At 34.8% G+C, this 26,640-nt stretch overlaps 2 protein-coding genes across 5 annotated transcripts in view; one reads left to right on the top strand and one right to left on the bottom strand.

Annotated features, from left to right (window-relative positions):
* Nucleotides 1-26,640, top strand: part of LOC126881894 (calsyntenin-1) — a 673,839-nt gene that overhangs the window by 171,661 nt on the left and 475,538 nt on the right. The window contains exon 2 of one of the 3 annotated variants that reach the window (XM_050646545.1): nt 18,436-18,471. The exons of the other annotated variants lie outside the window; for them this stretch is intronic. Coding sequence (XP_050502502.1) covers nt 18,436-18,471 — 36 coding nt within the window. The remainder of the gene's footprint in view (nt 1-18,435; nt 18,472-26,640) is intronic. 3 annotated transcript variants of the gene reach the window in all.
* Nucleotides 1-26,640, bottom strand: part of LOC126881895 (glucose dehydrogenase [FAD, quinone]-like) — a 176,938-nt gene that overhangs the window by 148,083 nt on the left and 2,215 nt on the right. The window lies entirely within an intron of this gene.

The following is a 26,640-nucleotide window of genomic DNA, read 5'->3' as shown; positions in this document are numbered from 1 at the left end:
GTCAGTGTGTAAGAAAAATTCAACATCCCGTATCTCGGAAACGAAGCATTTGCGGACACATGTTTATCAAGTAAACGGTCATTATTTTTTCATGCAGAATTACCCCTTAAAGTTTGTCGCACTTATTTAGAAACACCCTGTATTGATGAAGAACGTTGCTAGTTGTTAAAGTACCTAACTTTTTTATTATTCAACATAAGCGAATGAATCAAAAAGCAAAATGTTTAGATGGCCTAAGGTTAGAGTTGAGTTTTAATTTCAATAAATTATATATGCTAGAATATTCCACAGGGTATTCCAAACTTTGAGGAAAAGACACACTATCATTTTTACACCCGGTATACAATGACACTTATCTGTTTAGCAACAATATTATTACATCGCTATTCTTGAAGAATAAAGGATTAACATATTAAAAAAATCACTAAAATCGAACAACAGGTTTAGGAAATATGAGACATTAAAAATGTCTCATTCTTAAGGTGATGCGATGCTTTTTTGGCGGAGTTTAGTTAGTTGGCTTCCATTTTGGACCATTGCAAATTCGTATCTATCTTCTGCTTCTCTTAACTGCCTTGTATTTAACTGGGGTCCGGACAAATAATCGACGGACAAATAATCCCGGACAAAAAAAATCCCCACAAATTATCCGTGGACAAAAAATCCCCACAAATAATCCCCGGACAAAAAATCCCCACAAATTTTTTTGGACAAAATATCCCCAAATCCCCACAAAAGATCCCGGATAAAAAATCCAAAAAGAAATATCTGCTGCCGAATATTTCTCTAAAAGTTTTCCCGTGATTGCAATCGACGCAAATGTTTTTAAGCCTCAGTGAAATATTCGATTTGTAATTTGACGAACAAGAACCTACTTTTCATGAACTACAACTACTCTGGTTCTACTAGGTCAACAGACTTTATACATACACCATTCTTTTCGTTTTTTTTATTTTTTTTTTTCGATAAATTAAGTATGTACTTACTTTTTGAGTTATTTGCGAAAAACTTTCTAAAAAAGTGGTTTTCTTGTTGAAAAATGAACATTTTCACTCGCAAATAACTCAAATATTATTGACTTAGTGAAAAACTCTATAGAACAAAAGTTGCTTGAATTGGTGAGCTGTATTTGATAGTTGGCCCTTATTCCCATATTATCTTATTATCATATGTCATGCTTCTTAGTTATCGATCAATCCCTATAGAACCATTATTGTAACATTGATACTTGTAATAAATCGCTGCAGAAAATAAAGTCCATGGAAATGATTTATGTTAGACTTCAGTATCAGACATTTCTGCAGCAACGCAGCTGATATCCCCAACTTAATTTAAACACCATTACGTTTTCCCGCTTAATTTAAGCTAAACTCTAATGTGGTTAGGTCAACAGAAAAATGCCCAAGCAGAAAGAGAAGGGAATGAGGTTTTAAACTAATTATTGGTTGAAATGGTTGCGCGTATTTTCCGTGTTATTTTTAATTCTCTCGGTAACGGGGGTAGAAGCATTCGTAATTGCTCACTTTTCTGCTTGTTATAGCTGCTTTATGGAGTCAGAACAAGGGGACATTAAATTTACGTTACGTTAAAGTAGGTCATGTTTTATTTTTTGGTTAAATTTTTGTACAAATCGCAAAATATGTTATTAATAACGTCGATGTATTTTAAATACTACTTTGTGGAAATATTCTTCGTAAACATAACTTAAGCCGGTCACTCACGGATTTCGACTAATTGGCAAAAATTTTGATCATGTGTGACTGTGCAACCAACGAAATCGTACAATCTGACCGCAGACAGACTGGCCTGTCTGCTGCAGTACTGCAGAAATTGATATAATCGACGATCTTGTCGAACGACACCGTGAAGCGTTTTACATGTCTGTCATATGGGGACAAGGAAAGAACTAACCATAAAAATACTGGGGGGTCTAAATGGGGCTAGTAGAAGGAACAGACACGCAAACCTTCATGCGAACGACAGCTCATTTGTTGTGCGGTGGCTGGGTCGTAGATTCGTTAAGGGGGGTAGGAGGGTGTTAAGATGACTAAACTACCATAACCAAATACAAAAGGGTACTTACTCAGACTGGAGGATCTTTCTACTATTTAACAAAAAGGACGCCGTTCGAAATAAATCCTCTGGTTCACATATGGGTACTTACAGGACATTTTTCTTACTTATGGGTACCAAATGGGGGGACAATCATCATCGATTCCTCTATGGGGTTAAACTGGGCTACTTTATCTCATTTTGTTGGCTTCTATGCCATTTCTTTCTTCTACTTTACAACTTACATCATTTGTATTAGAATTTAGTTAAAATTTTTCCAAAATAGGTGTTACAGAAAACAAATAAAAGAAGGTACATTTTACTACCTTTAGAAACTTTATTTCTCCTTTAAACAAAAAAATCTATATTTCCAAACATCTTTTTTTAAATTCTTTAAACAAAAAAAACAGGGAATGATTGACATTACTACAGGATAAAAAAATCTTCAACTTTACATTATTTCAATACAACAAAAAAACTTCAACTTTGCATTATTTTAATACAAAAAAACTTCAACTTTACATTATTTTTCTATCAAAATTAAATACAACAACTTTGGTTAGCAGTGTACGTCAACACAAGATTTGACGCAGCTGTCAAATGTCAAAGTCACTGTCATTTATTACCATTATGAAAGCAAACTGCAAATTATTATTATATTTTAAAATTCTTTACCAACAAACTTTATATCCTTTTGGAATCCTTACAAAATTTAAAAATGTATACCTTAATTATTTTAACAAAATCCATCGTCACAGGTCACAAACTACACGGGAAAAGGGGTTCTTCATTATTTCGATTCAAAGGGCTCTGGGAACTGGAACGGGAAGCGAAAACATCAGTGTCCTTTCGACACGAGGAGTGGCGGTTCACATTTCTTCTGTGAAATCAGGGCTTGACCATCATACATAAGACAGGAAACAAAAGACAACCGGCTTCTAGAACTGCGTCATTAACTCATAGGAGTAGTCGATTTTCCATATAAATCCATTATCATGTGTAAAAAAATCTTCCTAGAGCACTCACTATAGATTTAGATCTTCATAGTTTCACAAAACGACCTTCTACACATTACCGGCTAAGGGGCAAGGGACTACGCTCTTTTCAAGCGAGTCACAGCATAGGAGCAGATGTTACTCCAACAGATCTTAAAACTGGACTAAATTGCGCTTCGCTCTGAAGCCACAAACAGGAAAAGTACGACGTAAGTACCGAGCGATTTTGATCCTTAGAGATGCTTACTTGACAAAAACTCAGTTACTTTCAGTTGGACTAAACCATTTTTTCAAAGGGGGGTTAGCATTTTGGAGAGTTCAATCATTTTTTGAAGGGGATTAGGGGTAAAAATCTCAACTTACGTAATATCTCCTAACTTTTGGAAATCTTCAAACAGGGACGGCTTTAAAATATTTTATGTGGGATATAACATTAACAAATTGGAAAAATAGATGTACTTTTTGGGAATTGGATATCAAATTAATGTTGGAGTTTTTTCAAACGCTACAACCGTAGTACCGTGAGTAGCCGACTTACACCTTATAACTACAGGCATCAACCACTGTCAAATTCATACTTAACAGTAATCGCATAGAAATAGAACGGGGGGTCAGACAAGGAGACCCAATGCCACCTAAACTTTTTAATACGCTGCTAGAACATGCTTTTAAGAATTTCGATTGGATGACAAAGGGAATAAAAATAGATGATGAATATCTAAACAACTTAAGTTTCACCGATGATATAGTCATAATAGCTGAGGATCTAGGAATGGCAAGAGAGATGGTACAGGGACTCTTTGGCTACAGAAAATGTAGGTTTAAATATAAACATCTCGAAAACAAAAATAATGACAAATTTGGTACCCAACCAGAACATCAGTATAGGGCTTTTCATCGATTGTCATTTGTTTCGAGCTTCTGTCACATATTGTATAATCTGTGTATAATATTAATATACACGGATTATACGACATATGACAGAAGCTCGAAACAAATGACTGTGAATGAAAGCCCTATTGTCGGGAATGAAATAAAACTCTTAGATAGATATCAATACCTGGGACATGAAATCATGATTGGCAGGGATAATCAGACCCATAAACCGTTTGTTATTATTCTGGTAAAAAAATTTTTTGCTTGGATGGCATTATACGGGGGTGAATGGAAGCGTTGTATTTTCTCCTAACTTTACAAAATTCTTTGGAAAAATTGAAGGGCTAATTTTGTTTCATACTCCTTTCATGCTCCAAAAACACAAAAAAATATCAAACGCACTAAAATTTGAAAATAAAACAACACAAAACAAAATTAACAACAAAACAAAGCAATTCAATAGAGGGTATGTCGAGTGTGTAGCACGCCTATGGATAACAAAGGCAAAAAAATAATGTGTAACATGACAAATTTAACAAAATATAAAAATATAGTTGGTGCTACTTAACTTTTTGATATACCTCGGTAGCTCTAAGTCTTCAGAGACCTAGGGGTGTGGATTCTTAATAGATGTTAAAAAAAAATTGAAACTCAATTGCTCGGGGGGGGGGCGCCATAATTAAAAAAAGAAAATATAATATATGTTTACTTATAAAAAAATATAAAACTAAGAATGCCGGTCATTTATCATTTAAAATATCTGTACTTACCGTAGGCTACTTTCATGCGTGATTACTTTATAAGGATAGAGACTGGTAAAGAAAATCTGGTAATTAAACATAATTCTTACTTTATTGAAACAAATAAAAATTCAGCAAGGTTGTTATCAAAAAAAAAAAAAAAATAAAGTTTCATAAATTTGCCAGAAAACGTAAGAGTTCAACAATTAAAAATAGCGCAAGTACCTTAATGTGTTCTTTGTCCGTAGTTGATCCATAGATTGTCCATGCGGCAGTTACGGTGTTAAACATTGTCCTGATGTTACGGCACATTTGTTGTCACGCACATAACGACACTCAATTTTACAAAGTACAGGTATTAATTATATTAGAGATGAAATTCCATTGTTTGTTTATTGTATGGAAACTTGGATACTATTATTATTATTATTGTTATTAATTAAACTTACTAAAAAAAAACGAAGAACTTTTCGACAAAAGAAAACCAATGGATGTGTCTAATCCATCACTAGGAACACATACGGTCGAGAATTTACACTCTCCACGACCACTCTCAGCAGCCACTTAAGCCTACTTCGGCTCTGGAACAAAAACTCAAAGAAACTGTACTATTTTCAACAATTTTCTCCGTCAACAAGGCAAAGAGCCTGCTGACGGAAAGACCTCAGCTTCTTATTCTAGACTCTTTAGAATTGATCTCTCTTCTCGACTACTTGGAACTGATCACGAATATACTTCGAACTCCCTGTACAACCCAAAACTCATTCCATCTCCCTATTTTTCTATCCTACTCAATCATGTCCGGTTTTACCAATCAAAAAATTCGCCAATTTCCACTCTTCATTTCAAAACGAATAAAAAAATTTAAGCAAACTTCAACCACGCCTTCAAAGGCAATAACTTATTCTCCCGCAAATAGGATTCAATCAACGAAATTCTGATGATCATGTCTCAGCTCAAAATTCTTTCTCACGTATTCCGCAACGTTGCAATAATGCACGTGTGGACTTATTGGATTATATAAACACACTCAGAGCCTCTTATCTGCAAAGGAATTCATAGCATAAACAAATCAGCTTCAAAATAACATATTCCAGTCACCAGAAATCAATTAGCTCTTTGACGGCGAGCTTCCATAAAGCATCACTGAGACACACATCCATAAACACAATCACGTCATATTCTGCATAAAGACAGACCGTTTTTCTCAGTATAGTAAACAACTCGAGGTTACTTATCTACGCCGAATTCCTGAGAACATAAAATCAATCCAACATTGTGAGAAAACGAATTACGTAATACTCTGAAACACAACACATGATTAACGGACTGAGTATACAGGGTGGAGCAAAATAATAATGACTTTCGGACCGTTACAAGTGTCCACCTCTTGCAGCAGCGACTGTTCGCAATCTGTTTGGCATCGAATAAGATGTGTTACCCTTGCATGGGGAATAGCTCGATATTCCTCATTAGGACCATAACTTTACCAAATATTTTGGAGGCCTAGGATGCCGGCAAATAGTATTTTCGATTCATCTCAACATGCTCGATATGATTGAAATCTGGGCTGTATGCGGGCTATTCTAATCGTATCAATCCAAGCTTTATTTAAGATATTTATGTTTATGGGTCAATCACTGTTTTTATTTACAAAAAATTGTGCAGTTCTTACAAGAAAAGAGATATTCGGATAATTCTAAAAGTGATGCCTCCGGGACACGGGATAATACGAAAAGACTATAAAACAAAATCAGCTCTTCAATTTTTCCATTGATTTTTTAGAGCTAGGAGAAAGTACAACGCTTCAATTCAGCCCCGTATAATGGGATCCAAGCAATTTTTTTGTTACCGGAATAATAACAAACGATATCAAATACATACCTAAAAACTGATACACAAATCTTGAAAATCGGAGTACAATTAATAAAGTTATAAATTGTCAAACTTAATCAAAACTAATTGATGGATTCGACCGTTACTTGATGGAAGTTCATTTTATCTCACAATAAAACACTGAAAAACGTTTGTTTTCTATACTTCCACAAAATTTATTACAACTATGTTATTACTACAGCTGTTTCGGCAAAGTGCCTTTCTCAAGTGATATATTTTACAATGTGTTTGCCTTTTTAGGTCTTTAACTGAAGAGGTTGAGGAGTGGGGAGCTGTTTGTCTCGAGTTGGTCATTCAGAATTATATCTGTATTTTTCAATTTATTAATTTCCATTGATTCTAAAAGTGATAGCTTAAGGCCTTTATTTTGAATATGTAGAATTTGAAACTCTTCATTGAAAGAATGATTATGATCTAGAAGGTGAACTGTTTTTCTATTGTTGAAAGCCCTTTTGTGTTCTGCTATCCGTTTGTCAAAAGTTTTGCCAGTTTGACCGATGTAAGTTTTCGGACAGTCACCACAAGTTAGTTTGTAAAAACAATAAAAGCCGAAAGAGAAAGCAACTACAGAGTGGTGTGTACAAACTAACTTGTGGTGACTGTCCGAAAACTTACATCGGTCAAACTGGCAGAACTGTTGACAAACGGATAGCAGAACACAAAAGGGCTTTCAACAATAGAAAAACAGACCCTTCTACATACGCACTTCGCCTTCTAGATCATAATCATTCTTTCAATGAAGAGTTTCAAATTCTACATATTCAAAATAAAGGCCTTAAGCTATCACTTTTAGAATCAATGGAAATTAATAAATTGAAAAATACAGATATAATTCTGAATGACCAACTCGAGACAAACAGCTCCCCACTCCTCAACCTCTTCAGTTAAAGACTTAAAAAGGCAAACACATTGTAAAATATATCACTTGAGGAAGGCACTTTGCCGAAACAGCTGTAGTAATAACATAGTTGTAATAAATTTTGTGGAAGTATAGAAAACAAACGTTTTTCAGTGTTTTATTGTGAGATTAATCAAAACTTTTTAGTGGCCGAATTTTGAATTTTGTGCCGGTGAGTGACGTGAGTGTATGTTGCGTATTGTGTATAAATTGAACATCTTTTACCTTCGTGAAAATATTCTTCGTAAATATACTTAAACGAGATTGAAAACTTCAGCTCCTGAATAAATGATGTGGTACTTTATATGAAAAAATATATACATACAAGGATAACCCGGGGCGATGTATTCTTAATGCTGTTTTTACGATGATATATACAATTTACGACATACATAAGAGAAGAATTTAAGTATTTTCTGGCCTATAAACTAAATGGTAGTGTCGATTTTAGTATAGTTTTAGAGCAACCGTAAAATTTTTTTATGCTATACTAATTTCTATTATTTACGTACTAACTACATAATATAGCGTAAATTATTAGGTCCGTGAACTTAGCCCGAAAAAGTCGGGAAAAAAAATGTGATCGATGCCATTCGAGTGTCCATTGATTGTCCACGTTTGTCCACCATGTTATTTTGTTAGTCCACCAATCAATTTTTTTTTTATAAACAAAAATTTTTTTTCGGGCTAACTTCACAAATCCACAAATTTTCGAAAATTTAAAAAAACTCTTGCTATATTGTTTGTCCTTCGTTTGTCCATGTTTGTCCACCACATAATTTTTTTTGTCCACCCTCTGATATTTTTAAAATATTTTTTTTATATATAATATATTGCTTACGGATAATAGGACAGTACCGCCGAAAAAGTACTTCAGACATTAGAATGAATGTTTATGCGGGAGCAGAATCTCAACTACCCATTTGTCTACACCCTCGCAGCGTTTGTCCAACCCCTTAAAGTACAAAACAACCCCCTTGAAGACTTTAATTTATTTTTTTTAATTCTCAACCCGGGCCAAATTCACGTCCGCTTAAAAACGCATTTAAACGTTATTTCAGGTTCAGAATCCCAACTACCCGTTTGTCCACTCTTTCGCCGCGTTTGTCCAACCCCTTAAAGTGCGAAACAAGCCCCCTGGAAATTGCAATTATTTTTTTTAATTCTCAATTCGGGCTAACTTCACGTCCGCTTAAATGCGTATTTAAACGTTAATTCGGGGACAGAATCCCAACTACACGTTTGTCCACCCCTTCGCAGCGTTTGTCCAACCCCTTAAAGTGCGAAACAACCCCCCTGTTAATTGTAATTATTTTTTTATTTCTTAATTCGGGCTAACTTCACGTTCTCTTAAATGGGTATTTAAACGTTAATTCGGGGGCAGAATCCCAACTACACGTTTGTCCACACCTTCACAGCGTTTGTCCAACCCCTTAAAGTGCGAAACGACCCCCATGGAGATTGCAAATATTTTTTTATTTCTTTATTCGGGCTAACTTCACGTCCGTTTAAACGCGTATTTTAACATTAATTCGGGTGCAGAATCACAACTAGCCGTTTGTCCACCCCTTCGCAGCGTTTGTCCAACCCCTTAAAATGCGAAACAACCCCCCCCCCGTTAATTGTAATTATTTTTTTATTTCTTAATTCGGGCTAACTTCACGTTCTTTTAAATGGGTATTTAAACGTAAATTCGGAGGCAGAATCCCAACTACACGTTTGTCCACCCCTTCACAGCGTTTGTCCAACCACTTAAAGTGCGAAACGACCCCATGGAGATTGTAATTATTTTTATTTCTTAATTCGGGCTAACTTCACGTCCGTTTAAACGCGTATTTTAAAGTTAATTCGGGTGCAGAATCACAACTACCCGTTTGTCCACCCGTTCGCAGCGTTTGTCCATCCCCTTAAAGTGCGAAACAACCCAGGGAGGTTGTAGCCCGAATTAAGAAATAAAAAAATAATTACAATTAACAGGGGGGTTGTTTCGCACTTTAAGGGGTTGGACAAACGCTGCGAAGGGGTGGACAAACGGGTAGTTGTGATTCTGAACCCGAATTAACGTTAAATAAATACCCATTTAAGAGAACGTGAAGTAAGCCCGAATTAAGAAACAAAAAAAGAATTACAATTAACAGGGGAGTTCTTTCGCACTTTAAGGGATTGGACAAACGCTGTGAAGGGGTGGACAAACGGGTAGTTGTGATTCTGCACCCGAATTAATGTTAAAATACGCGTTTAAACGGACGTGAAGTTAGCCCGAATAAAGAAATAAAAAAATATTTACAATGTCCATGGGGGTCGTTTCTCACTTTAAGGGGTTGGACAAACGCTGTGAAGGGGGTGGACAAACGTGTAGTTGGGATTCTGCCCCTGAATTTACGTTTAAATATCCATTTAAAAGAACGTGAAGTTAGCCGAATTAGAAATAAAAAAATAATTACAATTAACAGGGGGGTTGTTTCGCACTTTAAGGGGTTGGACAAACGCTGCGAATGGGTGGACAAACAGCTAGTTGTGATTCTGCACCCGAATTAATGTTAAAATACGCGTTTAAACGAACGTGAAGTTAGCCCGAATAAGAAATAAAAAAATATTTACAATGTCCATGGGGGTCGTTTCTCACTTTAAGGGGTTGGACAAACCGCTGTGAAGGGGTGGACAAACGTGTAGTTGGGATTCTGCCCCCGAATTTACGTTTAAATACCCATTTAAAAGAACGTGAAGTTAGCCCGAATTAAGAAATAAAAAAAATAATTACAATTAACAAGGGGGGGTTATTTCGCACTTAAAGGGGTTGGACAAACGCTGCGAAGGGGTGGACAAACGGGTAGTTGGGATTCTGTTCCCGAATTAACGTTTAAACACGCATTTAAGCGGACGTGAAGTTAGCCCGAATTAAAAATAAAAAAAATAATTACAAATAACAGGGGGTTGGTTTCGCACCTTAAGGGGTTGGACAAACGCTGCGAAGGAGTGGACAAACGGATAGTTGGGATTCTGAACCTGAAATAACATGTAAATGTGTTTTTAAGCGGACGTGAAGTTAGCCCGTATTGAGAAATAAAAAAAAAAAATTAAAATCTGTGGGGGCTTTGTTTTGCACTTTAAGGGTTTGGAAGAACGCTGCAAAGGGGTGGGCAAACGTGTAGTTGGGATTCTGTCCCCGAATTAACGTTTAAATACCCATTTAAGCGGACGGGAATTAGCCCGAATTGAGAATTAAAAAAAATAATTGCAATCTCCAGGGGGCTCGTTTCGCACTTTAAGGGGTTGGACAAACGCGGCGAAAGAGTGGACAAACGGGTAGTTGGGATTCTGAACCTGAAATAACGTTTAAATGCGTTTTTAAGCGGACGTGAATTTGGCCCGGGTTGAGAATTAAAAAAAAAATAATTTAAAGTCTTCAAGGGGGTTGTTTTGCACTTTAAGGGGTTGGACAAACGCTGCGAGGGTGTAGACTGTAGACAAATGGGTAGTTGAGATTCTGCTCCCGCATAAATATTCTAATGTCTGAAGTACTTTTTCGGCGGTACTCTCCTATTATCCGTAAGCAATATATTATATATAAAAAAAATTATTTTAAAAATATCAGAGGGTGGACAAAAAAAATTATGTGGTGGACAAACATGGACAAACAATATAGCAAGAGTTTTTTAAATTTTCGAAAATTTGTGGATTTGTGAAGCTAGCCCGAAAAAAAAATTTTTCTTTATAAAAAAAAGTTGATTGGTGGACTAACGAAATAACATGGTGGACAAACGTGGACAATCAATGGACAATCGAATGGCATCGATCACATTTTTTTTTTCCCGACTTTTTCGGGCTAACTTTACGGAGCTTAAATTATTGACGGGGATTTCATAGACCACAAACATTTTTTGAAGTATTAATATTCAGCTAGCTTTGGAGGGCATGTGTCTGGTTAACTGTCTGCCTCTAGAAACATAGATACTCTCCTACTTTTCATTTCCGCCTTTCGACCCTCTTGTTCCTCAGATCTTCAAAAACGTGAATACCACGGAGAATAACGTGAACAAAATCCACGATCTTGTATTGGCAAACCGTCGAGTGAAGGTATGAGAGATGGCTGAGATGGTAGGCATCTCAAACGACTGAGTGGGCCATATTCTGCATGAAATTTTGGGCATCAGAAAGCTGTCGGCGCGATGGGTGCATCATTTGATTGCACTCCAGACAACAAGCGCAAATAACCGTCAGTGAAACGTGGATAGTACACATCAGAGTCCAAGGAACAGTCGAAACAGTGGACATCAAGTAATGAAAAAATGTTCTTGGTAAAAGGTATATTTATTTAACCATGGTATGGACAGCAAATCCATGAACGTGCTCTGAAGAAGCAGAAGACTCTACTATCGGCCGGAAAGGCGATGGCCACCATTTTCTGAGATTCACAAGGTGTGGATCGACTTCTTTAATATCGACTTCTTGGAAGCTGACAAAACAATCACAGGGTTCTACATTTGGCGAAGAAAATAGTGCTCTTCCACCATGACAATACACCGGCTCACACCTACGCCGTTGTCATGTCCAAATTGATCGAATTGGGTTACGAAGTGCTGTTCTATGCACCGTATTCTCCAGATTTGGCTCTGTGCGACTTATATTTGTTTCCAAACTTGAAAAAATCACTCGCCGGGTAGAAATTTAAATCGAATGGAAGCCACCATGGAAGCCTACTTTGCAGACCTCGAGAAATAGTATATTAAGTATGGAGAACGGTAAGGGTTTTATACCGATCGAAGACAATTGTTTGGAGGAGGAGCGGAGCGACGACTCCAATTATTGTCTGAGATCGGTTACCCTTAACGTTCGACATGCTTATAACGTTTCTTGCACGATTGATACCATTATAAATTATAAAATTAAACATTTTCGTCATATTGACTAGTTTCATTCATTTTATCAAGATAGATACTTTGGTTGTTAGGTAGTAACTAGGGTGCATAACAACAATGGAGAATTGAGTTTTTATTTAGTTGTCAATAATTTTAAGTACAATTTTGATTATTATAAATTAAAATATGAGCGAAAGTGAATTTGAAGAAATTGAACGGGCTTGGGAAGAAGGGTGTTCCGCAATTATTCCCGAAAAATCCAAAATCCGTTATCAAAATACCTACCAAAGTTTTAAAAAATTGTGCGAAGGCAAGAATTTAAGAATCGAAGAAAAGACTCTATTGGCATATTTCGCTCAAAGACATATGCAGTTGTAAGCTCCTGGAAGCCTCTGGGCAGAATATTCAATGATTAAATCCACCGTTTTTCTTTATGATGGCATTGATATTTCCAAGTTTTCAACTTTGATCGCGTATTTGAAGAGAAAAATGTTGGCTATAGGCCTAAGAAGTTTCAATATTAATAAATAATTCGTTAGTTTTCTTTATTCTTTCAAAAAATAAATTAAAATTAAGAGATTTTTTAACTCAACGGTAAGTGAAGGCATAAGAAGTTTCAATATTAATAAATAATTCGTTAGTTTTCTTTATTCTTTCAAAAAATAAATTAAAATTAAGAGATTTTTTAACTCAACGGTAAGTGAATTACTTACCGTCGAGTTGGAGTACTTACCGTCGAGTTGGATTACTGACCGTCGAGTTGCTAGTAAATGTCACCTATTGACGTAAAATCTGTCACGGTAAACAGTCAAAAATGATCAATCGTGCAAAAACGTATTTTTCAGACGGGTTAAAGAAGGTGGAGCATCGCTGAGTCAAGTTTTTCCAGCTAAAAGGAGACTGTGTATATTTAGAAATAAATTACCACTTTTCACAAAATTTTTGTTTTTCTTTTGTAGGCTTAGTTCTTATCGGACCGCCTTAGTAAAACTATTATTGCAACACCAATTCAATATTTTGATTTTTTTTTACGTTGAGAGTGAGGAACTTGAGTCGAAAATAGCTTAAAATACAGGCAAAAGTGTATTATTTTTTATGCCTAACAGGGTAGGCAAAAACCAAGTTTTTTCAAAAAAACCAAAATAACCCGGTTTTTTTGTTTAAACCAGGTTTATTTGATACAAAGTATCAAAAGTCTAAATACTTTAAAAAGAAATAAATTATTTTATAAAATAATAGTAAAAAACAATGAAAAAAATGATTAAGACAACTTTTATTTTTATTTACACACACAAAAATTAAAATAACAAAAAACATCTTCAAACATTTCAAAATAGCTAAGTTCGAAAGTAAAAAATATAATTTATTTATCTTAATTTTCTTCATTTGCGGCTGTATAAAAAACTTGAAATAAAAACACCAGTTTGGGGGTTCAATAAAAAAACCAGGTTTTTTTCTTAAAAAACCAGTTGATTTAAACCGTGGTTTAAACCAAGCTTTTAAGCATGTTGGTTTAAACCTGCCAACCCTGATGCCTAATACTTCTAATAACTTCGTATTCGAAAATAAATACCTAATATTTTTACTTGTTTGTTTCTAGAACTTTGTAGACTTTTGCTTGTAGGTGTGAGGTGTGACTAACTTTACTAATAAGTATTTTGATTGATTTTCAATGATAAGGCAGTCTATTAATGGGTGTGATAAATAGTTCTGATAACTAATAACAACCGCCGAAATATGTGGGCGGGTCAAAATAATTAGTACAGAACAAGTATTCGTTGTTTGGATTTGTTGACTACTGACTGGATTCGCTTTCTTATTGGACGATTTTAAAATCTAAAGGTATGTAGACATGCGCTCCGCTCGGAGTGTGCGCCGCTCGCGCGCATGCCGAGCGGAGCGTGTATGTTAGGGTGGTGCGAAAAAAGTCAAGTTGATAATTCCCTATCGCTATATTGCGGAAAAGTTGGAATTGGTAATTACAAGAAAAACAAAAAAAGAATTATGCAAATCGGACTTTATCTTCCGATCCCGCAAATGACCTAAAGATTATGAAAAAAAAAATAAAATTTTACCTTTTTTCAAAAATTTTTATTTATCCTTCGAGCACGTTTTATTTATCGCCGTAGTAAAATTTATTTACACTTTGCATGATTGAGTACTAAAAAAAATTGTTTTACGCATTTAACGGATATTCTCCGATCCCGCAAGGTCAATCAAAATCTATAAAAATTTGAAATTTTTGATGATTTTGCAAAATTAAAAAACATTTAGTTATCTCATTTTTTTGTTACATTGTGAAGTTCTTCGCTTGTTTAGATATTGTATGACAATATTTAAACAACCCAGATCTCAAAACGAGGGGGTGGTTGCACTTCTAGCTCCACACGCACCCTTCTCTCCAACCAACCCATGAGTGTGTTTTTTACATTATTTACATATGTACATTTCTTTTTCATCTGTTTGTGTCCAGCTCTCAAACACCAACTTTGCATTGCGATTTCTTGGTAAAATCTGGCAGCATGGACCTTGATTTAAGTGTTGTCCTGATGCAATCCATCTCTTGATTGAGGACCACATACATTAGCATTAGACTAGGCTTCCGTGGCCAACTTTAGACACCGCTCATCAGCTGGCTTGTGGCAGGGATAGTTTGGTATATTCCAGTCTGACATGTCGCCCGATGTAATACAGGGAGTTATATCTTCATTTGAAACTCTTCGAGGAAGTGGTGGAGAAAATAGTTTTGCAACATTCCAGTCTATTATTTTAGTTTAGTTCTGTGCTTCAAGATTTCAAGTAGTAGGGAGAAACGAAACACATTAGAGAGCTAGGGCCAAGGAGAGTGTTAAAAGCCGGACAGATTAAAGCCAAGGGCAAAAGTATTAGAAATTTCATCCCTCCTACTTTAAATTTTCAAGCACAGGACTACACTGAAATAATAGACTGGAATGTTACAAAACTATCTTCTCCACCAGTTCTTCGAAGAGTTTCAAATGAAGATATAACTTCTAGCATTACATCGGGAGACATGCCAGACTGGAATGTACAAAACTATCCCTGCCACATGCAAGCTGACGAGCGGTGTCTAAAGTTGCCCACGGAAGCAGCGTCTAATGCTAATTTATGTGGGAATCAACAGATGGATTCATCAGGAAAACATTTAAATCAAGGTCCATGCTGCCAGATTTTACCAAGAAATCACAATACAAAGTTGATGTTTAAGAGCTGGACACAAACAGATGAAAAAGAAATGTACATATGTAAATAATGTAAAAAACACACACTCATTGGTTGTTTGGAGAGAGGGGTGCGTGTGGAGCTAGAACTGCAACCACCCCCTCGTTTTGAGTTCTGGGTTGTTTAAATATTGTCATACAATATCTAAACAAGCGAAGAGCTTCACAATGTAACAGAAAAATGAGATAACTAACTGTTTTTTAATTTATCAAAATCATAAAAAATTTCAAATTTTTATAGATTTTGATTGACCTTGCGGGATCGGAAGATATTCGTTAAATGCGTAAATCTATTTTTTTATTACTCTACCATGCAAACTGTAAATAAATTTTACTATAGCGATAAATAAAACGTACACTAAGGATGAATAAATTTTTTTTGAAAAATGGTAAAATTTAATTTTTTTCATAATTTTTAGGCCTGTTGCGGGATCGGAAGATAAAGTCAGATTTAAATAATTCTTTTTTTGTTTTTCTTGTAATTACCAATCGCAACTTTTCCGCACTCTAGCGACACGGAATTATCAACTTGACTTTTTTCGTACCACCCTAGTGTATGTATACATTCCTTTATATAAATGAATTAGTTTTTTACATTTGGTAAAAAGGAAACCAGACATATTTAATTATGTTTTTAAATTATTAAATACAATTTGTACGTTTTGGTAATTTTGAATTTTTAAAAATTGTAATCAACTATTCTAAATGGGAAATAAGCCACAATTTAACTAAAAAAAAATGATTTTATTAACGTTTCGACGTCTACATCGGATGTCGTTGTCAAAATACAAAATATTAAATCATGCTGTTGCTGTTACTCATCCAGAGTCATCCATCTATTCCAAAATTAGACATAATTAGCGCAGTGGAGAGAATATTCCAGTGTTTACCAACTTATGAAAAATAACAATATAGGGTACTATGTAAACTTGGACATTAATATTTTGTATTTTGACAACGACATCCGATGTGGACGTCGAAACTTTAATAAAATCATTTTTTTATTAAATTGTGGCTTATTTCCCATTTAGACTAGTTGAATACAAAAATGCCACAAGGAAATAGTTTCAGAACAACTTTAAAAATTGAGTAGACGATTAATGGTGTTAGGATAATTAGGATTACCAATAATTCACCCAAAACAAAACAGAATTCACTTTAACACTCCATATAACTATTTTATTAAAATTTCAGGTGTCATTGTCAGATAAGAGTCATCACTCAAACTTGTAAACAGTTGCATTATGTAACGTAATAAAACGTAGTAATAATACTGCAATGAAATTGTAGATTATATTTTTCAAATCCGTGTCGAATGTCATAGACCGATTATCTTTGTAGTTATAATAATTGGAAGGTTCTATGTTCGTTAAAATTTGCTTTTGTTATTATAGACCTGGATCACGCGTACCAAAAAAAAGTTGATTAATACCAAGCTGAAACATGTCAAATGACAGGAATCATGTTAGTTAATAATAGCAGTCTTATTTTTGCATGAGAGTTTAATGAAAGGGTAACAAATCAATTGGATGTTCTGTCCGACAAAATACATGGGACGTTTTCGTAATCTGACGTTTGAAACCTGTAACCTGTTTCACAATTAAAACTTCCAGTGTTCCCGTACATCAAAGTTTGTCCGACTAGACACCGTTAAGCTTAAGCTATTAACAAATGTTCAGCTTGCTATTAATCAACTTTTTTTTTGGTACGCGGGATCTAGGCCTATTAATCCAAATGTATGTTTTAAATATAAAACTATTTTCGTAATATTTTATTATCTATGAATTATAGCCAGGTATTTATTCTTTTTTAAAAACGAAGTTGATGTTACATATTTATTATACATATTTGATGGTATTTATAACTTTTCTTCTTTTAACACGTTTCTGAACTTTGACTTTTATCATCTCTGTTGTGTTTATTTTTTGTATACTAATTCAAGTTTATTGTGAGGTCTGCTTTTTCGTGTCTTATCGAAATGACATCAATGTACACTCACCGGCACAATTAACCGCCCACCTTGCAGAATTTGCAGAAACTGTCAATTTTGGACCACATTTTATGAAAGATACGGTGAAAACTACTTTTGAGGAAAGGAAACCAATAAAATTATTGAAAAAAAAGACGTTTATCAAGGAATGCTTGAATGCTTGCAAAATGCAATGTTTAAAAGAAAATTTAAACATGATTTTGAAAATCATAGTCTAATTATAAAAATATGAGTATTAATAATAGGTGCTGCCGCCACTGCCCCTGAGGACTTCTTGGAGCCTGTTCGGCATCTTACCCATTTTTTTTTTGAGGTTGAAATGTATTCAATTGGGGTAAGATCGGGACGGCGTGCCGGCCATGGTAACACTTTGATCCAGATCTCATTAAGGTACTTAGTGTGTTCTAGTCTAGATCTTCTTGCTGACCACCTCCAAAAATCCATCTCAGTGGCTAGTAATTTAGCCTTGTACGTTTTGGTTAATTGCCAGACTCTATAATTTAATACTGGTATTAATACTGTGTTGTAAATTCGTTATTTATTTTCTGTTCTTATATTATTTTTACGATAGTACCGAATTCAGGGCTCCTATCAGCTATCTTCTCTTTACTACCCTTTATTTAATATTTTCTTCGTTTCGTCCTGACCCGATAGTGTTATTTCCAGTATTTATTATTATTCACCTTTTAGTTGTTTAAGAGCATAGGCGCAAAATGTCGATTGTCAAAATGTTTATAATGTTTTAAAAGTATTCATTTTTTTTCGAATCCTGAGAAAAATATTCATACCACTGATTATAAACATTAGATAAAATGATTGTTATTGTACTTTTAAATTAGAAATAATTTTACAATTTTTATGATACTAATGTGTACTTTCTATATTTCCAGGTAAGGACCAACTTCGACTGAACCAACTCAATACAGGTAAAGTTTTTTAAGTTTACTCCAAAATAACGGCAAAACTAATAATATAGATATAAACTAAAACTTAAAGCCATAGGCGCAAAATCTCGCCTGTCAAAATGTTCAATGTGTTTTAAATGTACCTATTCATTTTTTTCGAATCCTGAGAAAACTAATAAATATTTTTGAAAAATTTAAACGCAGAATGAAAGATTGCATTATTACCGAGGGCCGAAAATCCCTTAGAATGAATAAAAAGTTTCTTTTGAATGAGATATTTGAAATTCAAAGTCACACTAAATTTTCTCTTTTTTTTTTTTCACCCCTATAATTAAAATAAACATTATAGATGTTTTCATGGACTTTCGGCCCTCGGTAATAACGTAATCTTTCATTCTGCGTTTAAATTTTTCAAAAATACTTATTAGTTTGCTCAAGATTCGAAAAAAAAATGAATGCATTTGAAACGCATTGAACATTTTGACAGGCGACATTTTGCGCCTTTGCCCATAAATAAAAATTATGTATTCTTAAAATTATTTTATTTAATTTAAAAAGGCCTTGGACTGTGAAATATTTTTTGTTTTTTTTTCAAATTTCTTTAGTGACGTAATATACAGCTTTAAATATTCCATATTGATAAAATACCTAATCTGTTTTCGTTCTACTCGTACAACAATGCCGAAATAATAAGGTTGGCAAACAAGGAATATTAATTTTAAGATTTGTTTGTAATCATGAGCAAATTTTCTACTTAATCGTAGTATCAAATTTCGCTACGAGACGCACGGATTCTGATGTTCGCTAAAGGGTATAATAAAATTTATTTATTCAGACAATTAGGCCTTTATTGTCAACACTCCCTCGCTTCTCAGTCGTTATTAAAATATAATGAGTCTAGGGACACGTTTCATGAGCTAAACCTGCCAAATGAGCCTTTATAACGTGAGATTATAAGAGACTATTAAAACTATTCCTCGGGACTTATCATTTGGAAAACGTAAGGTAATAATAAACAACACAAACAGCCGCAGACTGGGGATTATTCAGATACTTTAAGTACGGTATAGAATATTTTATGAACACAGATATCTTTTGGAGGTCAAAAAAGAATAATTTATCGATATAATGAACATTAGTGATGATGAATGTGGTGATTTTTAAAGAACGCCGTGATCAGTGAGCGTGATTTTTGAATAACGGTGATTTTAAACGGTGATCGTGATCACCGTTCTTTTATATACAGTGATAACACGATCGCGATTACTCGGTATTAGGTCTCTCTTCAATTTTGACTCCCGGAGGGAGTGTGGTGGTCGACGTGATGTCGTGTATTGTCCGTCTCCAAAGATTTCTGTCTCTGGTCATTTGATTTAACTCATGCATAAGTCTTGTATATTCCTGTAATTTGATCGATCCATCTAGTTCTAGGGGTTCTTCCTCGTGATCTTCGGCCTTCCACCTTTTCTTGTATAATGAGTCTTGGATTTTTCTGTGTTTGCTCTCATAATATGTCCAAAGTATTTTAATTGTTAGAGTTGGACTTAAGTGGTGAGTCTTTGGCTAACTTTTAACTCTCTTAAAGTTGAATTATTTGTCCTATGGTCGGTCCAAGCAATTCGTAGCATTTGTCTCCAACAGAACATTTCAGTGGTGTCTATCTTTCTTCTTTCCGATTCTCTCAGAGTCCAAGATTCACATCGGTAGGTCAGTATAGGAAATATTAATCAGTTGATTAACCTCATATTTAACGCTCTTGAAATTTAACAGTCCTTCGATACTGTGGCCATTTTTGCTGTGGTAACTTTTGCCAGATCACATCTACGTTTTATTTCTTCCGTAGTTACACTGTATTTGTGATCAAAGATCCCAGATATAAGTAAGCACGAGCTCACAACCTCAAACCGGTCAATTATGGTTATGTGTGGTGATTGTTATGTAGTTTATCCACTATCTTGATATGTGTCTTTGATATGTTTAATTTCAGGGCAAATATTATTTGGCTTTCGTTTTTGACCAGTCGTACAAGATCAATCAACTTTGCTTGACTATTTGCAAGAAGGGGTATGCCATCTGCGAAATCTTACCAGTGGTAAGTAGACTAAGGTTAAATCTCAAAATGAGATGGGACGACCAAATAATCGAAGACGTTGGAAAGTTTAGGCCCAGAGACTGGAGAACCATACGCAGAGACAAAAAAGAATGGGAGAAAAATCGCAGAAGGCACAAAGTCACATAACTAAGTGTAGAACCAAAGAAAAGTAGTGCGAACTGCGTCCCCGTGACAAACTAATTGGAAGAAACCACCAATTATTCCGCTAGGAGTAATGACGCCATAAGCCATAACGATAATAATAATAATATAAAGCTTAGGATTAAGAAGAACAAAAGAACAATGGAATATGGTCAAACAAATCTAAAACTGCTAAGGTAGACTTCGATTTGTTTGACAAATAGCAAAGGTAATTTGGTAAATAGCGAGACAATATCACAGTAATAATTTTTGAGCTCACAGTGAGCATATTTTTTCCAAAGTTGGTATACTTCAAGATATTTTTATAATATAATACATATATGTACGTTCATGGATAAAAATATCAAATATTTTGAAATTATCATGCGGAGTGAAATTTTTTGTGTTGCAATCCATAGCCCTCCCAGTGTCATAGAAATATGATTTTTTTTGAAAATTAGATGTTTTAGTGTCTGCGATGTATAAATGCTTGATCGGATTTAAATCTGATACGGACTAATATGGTGGCCCAATATAATCTTTTACATTGAATCTCATCTTCACTATTCTAGCGACATGAGGACCTGCGTTATCGTGCATTACCACGAATGTGTCATATCCAATATGGCTGGCAAATGGCAAAACATGATCATCTAAAATGTTTTCAATCATCATTGGAAGTCAAAAGTCCAAATTAAAGGAAAATACAAGTAACATTTCCAGAAAAACCCTGGTTTCACAAATTCCCATACGTAGATAGATGGCATTTGACAAAAAATATAATAAGAATGAGAACAGGACATTGTTGCGCAAGCTCACATCTATATAGATTAAAAGTAAAAGAACATCCTTACTGTGAATGAGGAAAAATTGAGGATCTAGACCATATTCTTCTACAGTGTCCAATAAGAGTATCCAAGCAGTTTAATCTGAGAACCGAACTTACAAAATTAGGAGTACCAAAGAACTCCAATGTTCAAAATATATTGCAACATTTTACTCATGAACAACTACACGCAGTGATTATTCATTTAAATATTAACAAAATGAATTTATGAATTTAAAATACTTCGACCCGCACTTACATCCCCCAATATTCCCCTGGTTAGTTGGTAATTCAAGGCAACATTTTTAGGTTTTCATTCAGTGTTGCAGCATTGCTTAGAGCAAGACGAGCTGCAATACAATCAAATGTACTGGCATATGCACAGGTATGCAAGCCAAGAATGAAAGTAAGAAGAAGAAGAAATGTTTTCAATGTACATGACAACTGTCAATCGTCCAATCACCTCCACAAGTTTGGTATGTCCTTTCCAAGCAATACCGCTCCTTAGCACTAGGCTGCCACCACAAGACTACACCAGAACTAACGCCCTGTATGAGGTTACAACTGATCTACCATTCGCCAATTTTTCTGTAAAATAGGAAGTGGTTGGATGCTCGAATACATGAATTTTAAGGAAATAAAAGGCAGATATCGAGTACTGAGTTTTATTAATTCTTGCATAAGTATACTTTCGCTCCTAGAGCGTCTTCAGGGTCATTTCCTCAAAAAAAGAAGATATTCTCGAATGTCATTAACATTTGTCTGAGTGGTGGCAACCTAAATTAACATATAACAAATATTTAAACATACACTAGACGAAGGACAAACAGATAAATTTGATTGCCGGTACTTGGGTACTTCTACATTTTGAAGATGGAGGTCCAATGTTCAAAATGTAGAAGTACCCAAGTACCGGCAATCAAATTTATCTGTTTGTCCTTCGTCTAGTGTACGTTAAGTGTTATATATTAATTTAAATTGCCACCACTCAGACAAAATTTGTTTACTCTTGACAAATTAACATTTAATGTTAATGACATTCGAGGATACCTTCCTTTTTTACGAAATGCTCCTGAAGATGCTCTAGGAGCTAAGGAGCTAAAGTATACTTGGGCAAGATCTCAGTGCTCGATATCTGCCTTTTATTTCCGTAAAATTTTTCTGTAGACGAAGTTTCGCCAACCTGGCTTCCATGTAGATAACGGTATGCCAGTTTTAACTTCATACAGAGCATTGGTGTTGGTGGTGGCAGCATAGTGCCATGGAACGGTATTGCTTCGAAAGGACATACTGAACTTGTGGAGGTGATTGGAAGATTGACATCTACATTAAAAACATTTTAGAAGATAATGTTTTGTCATTTGCTAGCCATAGTGGATATGACAGATTCGTGCTAATGCATGATAATGTACGTTCTCATGTCGCTAGAATAGTGAATACTTACCTTAATGAGTTAAAAATTATATTGGCTACCATATAGCCCACATCAGATTTAAACCAGATCGAGCATTTATATAACACTTTAAAACAGTGTTTCCTAAAGTGGTCTATATTGACCCCCAGGATAGATGGAAACCTGCAAGGGGTCCATGTGGGTGAAAATAAAAATAAAGGTCTATGAAATAAAAATTAAGGTCAATGGCAAGAACAGCAATGTACTATCAATCCATTTGGTGACATTGAAGAAACGGATGTAACATTACACGAGGAATTGGTTGGAATAAGCCCCAAGGATGAACTTAAGGTAGAGTTTAGAGATATCAAAATATTGGCTTAAAAAAAACATACTTGTTACTTATCCTGTATTATGGAATACCGCGAAGAAGTTTTTATTTGCTTTTTAATCTTCAGACCTAGCAGAAAGGGGTTTCAGCGCAGTTATAAATTACATAACAAAAAAAGAGAAACAGACTGGACATAATTAACCGAGGAAATATGAGATTATATCTAATAGGGCAGTCAATGAGGGTATTTCGCTCCGAATTCTATCCTACTACATCGATTTACTTGATATTTTTACAGTAAGTAGGGAATAGCTCAAGAAACAAAGTCTACCCTATGCGGATATGCGCTTTTATCTTGGGGGGTGGTTCCCACCCCTTCTCGGGGGTGAAAAATGTTTTGGTTAAAATAGCCACGAAAGAGGCTAGAGAACCTAATTTTAAGCAAAAACTGTTCTATAATTATTTTTTGAAAACTCGATATTTTTTGAGTTATTTGTGGCTGAAAATTGGCCATTTTCATTGAAAAATGACACCTTTTCGGACTGATTTTTGCGAATACCTTAAAAACTATGCATCTGACAAAAAACTATATAAAATATTTCTGTAGGTTATAAAAAAACAAAGAGATTCGTTCCTTCATAAATCTTCGAGTTAAAATACAAAGAGAGATATGGCAGGTAAGAAGAGTTTGCTTTTTTGCTGCATGCTCAAATCGGTGTATTCAACTTGAAATAACAGAGAAACTGTCCATTTTAGGTGTATAATGATACTAATAAGTTTTGTAGTGCTGGAAAAGGCCTTTAAAATGAGCAATATTAAATGTCAATTACATTCAAACTAAGCTAGATATTCTGCAAAAAAGTTGATGACTAATGTATTTTAAGAAGAAATGAGAAGTATATTTAACCCCTCATCCATCATAATTTAAATACATCGTTTTCCTTCTGCAATACTTTTTATTATAGTGTTGTTTCTATGTTCAAGTAGTTGGACTGGATTAAAATGAATGGTTGTTGAAAAAAACAAGATCAAATTACAGAGCGCATTTTTTAATTTTCTTAACAATCTTCCTTTTCCTCCATGTAACTCGAAAAAGATAAGAGATACGAAAAAAAGATACCACACAAAATTGTAGGGCTTTATCAGATAAAAATTTCCTTTTTATTTTTCATTACTGCATCTCTTATCATTTTCAAGTTACATGGAGAAAAAGGAAGATTTTTGAGAAAATTTAAAAATGCTCTCTATAATTTGATCTTTTTTTTTTTCAAAAACCGTTCATTTTAAACCCGTCCATCTTTTTGAACATAGAAATAACACTATAATAAAAGGTATTGTGAAAGGAAAACGATGCATTTACATTTTGGTGTATGGGGGTTAAAATTACTTCTCATTTTTTCTTAAAATACATTAGTTATCAATTTTGTTTGCAGCATATCTCGCTTAGTTTTAACGTAATGGACCTTTAATATAGCTCATTTTAAAGGTCTTTTCAAGCACTACAAAAGGTGTTAGGGGAAGGACGGGGAAGATGACGCAGCGTCTAAGATGACGCACCTCTGTATTTTATCAAGTACTTCACTAAATTCAGTTTTTATACCCGTGGCGCCCTCCTTTAGAAACTACTATTACTTTAAAACTTCATCGGTCAGCTTTCGTACTGTTTAGTATCTGTGAGGCAGAGTAACGCGATACACGTTGATTTCTTGTTATTTTTGACACTGCGAATATTAATGGTAAGTTGTTTAAAAATGGTTCCATTGGATTTTCTTCATATTCATGGGAGTAGGTGATATTTATTTTCAGTTAGCGAGGATTTATCTGTTAAATATTTGATGATGGATAATTTTGATAACCATTTTTTGTAGGTTATGCTGAACAGGCTAAGTTGACGCAGACTGCGTCATCTTTGCTGTTATAGTGCGTCATCTTTGCCTTTTCAGTTCATTACCTTAAATAACAATGGAGTATAGAATATTTATTATTTAGTGTCTATTTTGCATTTTGAGGCATCTTTTTCTTTTTTAGAAATGGGAAAATATATACGAAAAACACAGAGAGGATCATTTTCTGCAGCAGCTCTTAATGCAGCATTGAATGCAATTTGTAGAGATGGTCGTAAAATTCGGGAAGTGGCAAGGGCATTTTCAATACCAGAAGCTACATTGAGGAGAAAACTTAAGGTTAAAAATTTATTAAAGGAAGTCAAATCAGAGTCTCTTGGTAGAGCCCCATTGTTTTCGGCACATCATGAAAAGGAGATACTAGATCATGTTCTCAAGCTGGCCAATTTATTTTTTGGTATCACTTGCATAGAGCTGAGAACCATGGCATTTGCTTATGCAGAACGCAATGAAATTAAACACAATTTTAATAAGAATAAACAAATGGCTGGAAAAGACTGGTATCTAGGATTTATAAAACGAAATCCTCAAATTTCCTTGAGAAAGCCAGAAGCTACAAGCATTAATAGAATAACAGCCTTCAATAAAATAGAAGTAGACCGCTTTTTTAAAAATTTGGAAACAGTGCAAGAAAAATATAAATTTCTGCCAGATCGCATTTACAATGTTGATGAAACCGGTATATCTACGGTTCCTAAAGAATCATGTAAAAGACTTGGACCCAAAGGAGTAAAGCAGTTTGGAATCATTTCTTCGTGGGAACGAGGGAAGAATATCACGGTAATAATGGCGTTCAGTGCCTCCGGTAACTACATACCTCCATTATTTATATTTCCCAGGAAGAGGATGAGCCCACAGCTTCAGAAAAATGGACCAAGCGGTGCGATTTACAACTGCACGGATAATGGATGGAGTAATACGTCTATGTTTTTATTATGGCTGAAGCATTTCCAAAAAAAAGTCCTGTCTAGTCCAGATAATCCCGTGCTGTTAGTATTAGATAATCACTCGAGCCATATTTCACTGGATATTTATAATTACTGCAAAGAGAATGGGATTATAATGGTTAGTATTCCACCCCACACATCCCACAAATTACAACCTCTTGATGTGTCATTTTTTTCTGCATTAAAATATGCGTACGGTCGCCATTGCAATTCCTTTCTAAAATCTAAGATCAGCAACTCAGAGTTTGAAGATAAAATTACTCCATATGATGTCGCCGAGATTTTTAAGTTAGCATATGATCAGGTGGCAAATATTGATAAGGCCGTTTCTGGTTTCGGAACGTGCGGAATTTTTCCGTTAAACTCTGATAAGTTCACAGAAGATGACTTTTTTCCTGCTGATAATTTAAACAATGATAGCTTGGATAGAGATGTTTCTCCTGAACCTGCACCTCAGGGAACACCTCCACTAATAACAACACCATCTATAAGAGAACCAGAATTACCACGTCCATCAACCAGCCGACAGTCTCCTGAAAGTCGTCACACAACCCCC

The sequence above is a fragment of the Diabrotica virgifera genome, chromosome 3 (genome assembly GCF_917563875.1).
Source record: "Diabrotica virgifera virgifera chromosome 3, PGI_DIABVI_V3a".
Lineage (NCBI taxonomy): Eukaryota > Metazoa > Arthropoda > Insecta > Coleoptera > Chrysomelidae > Diabrotica > Diabrotica virgifera.
Note: the sequence above shows the minus strand (reverse complement) of the source record. Positions and strands in the feature narration are given on the sequence as shown.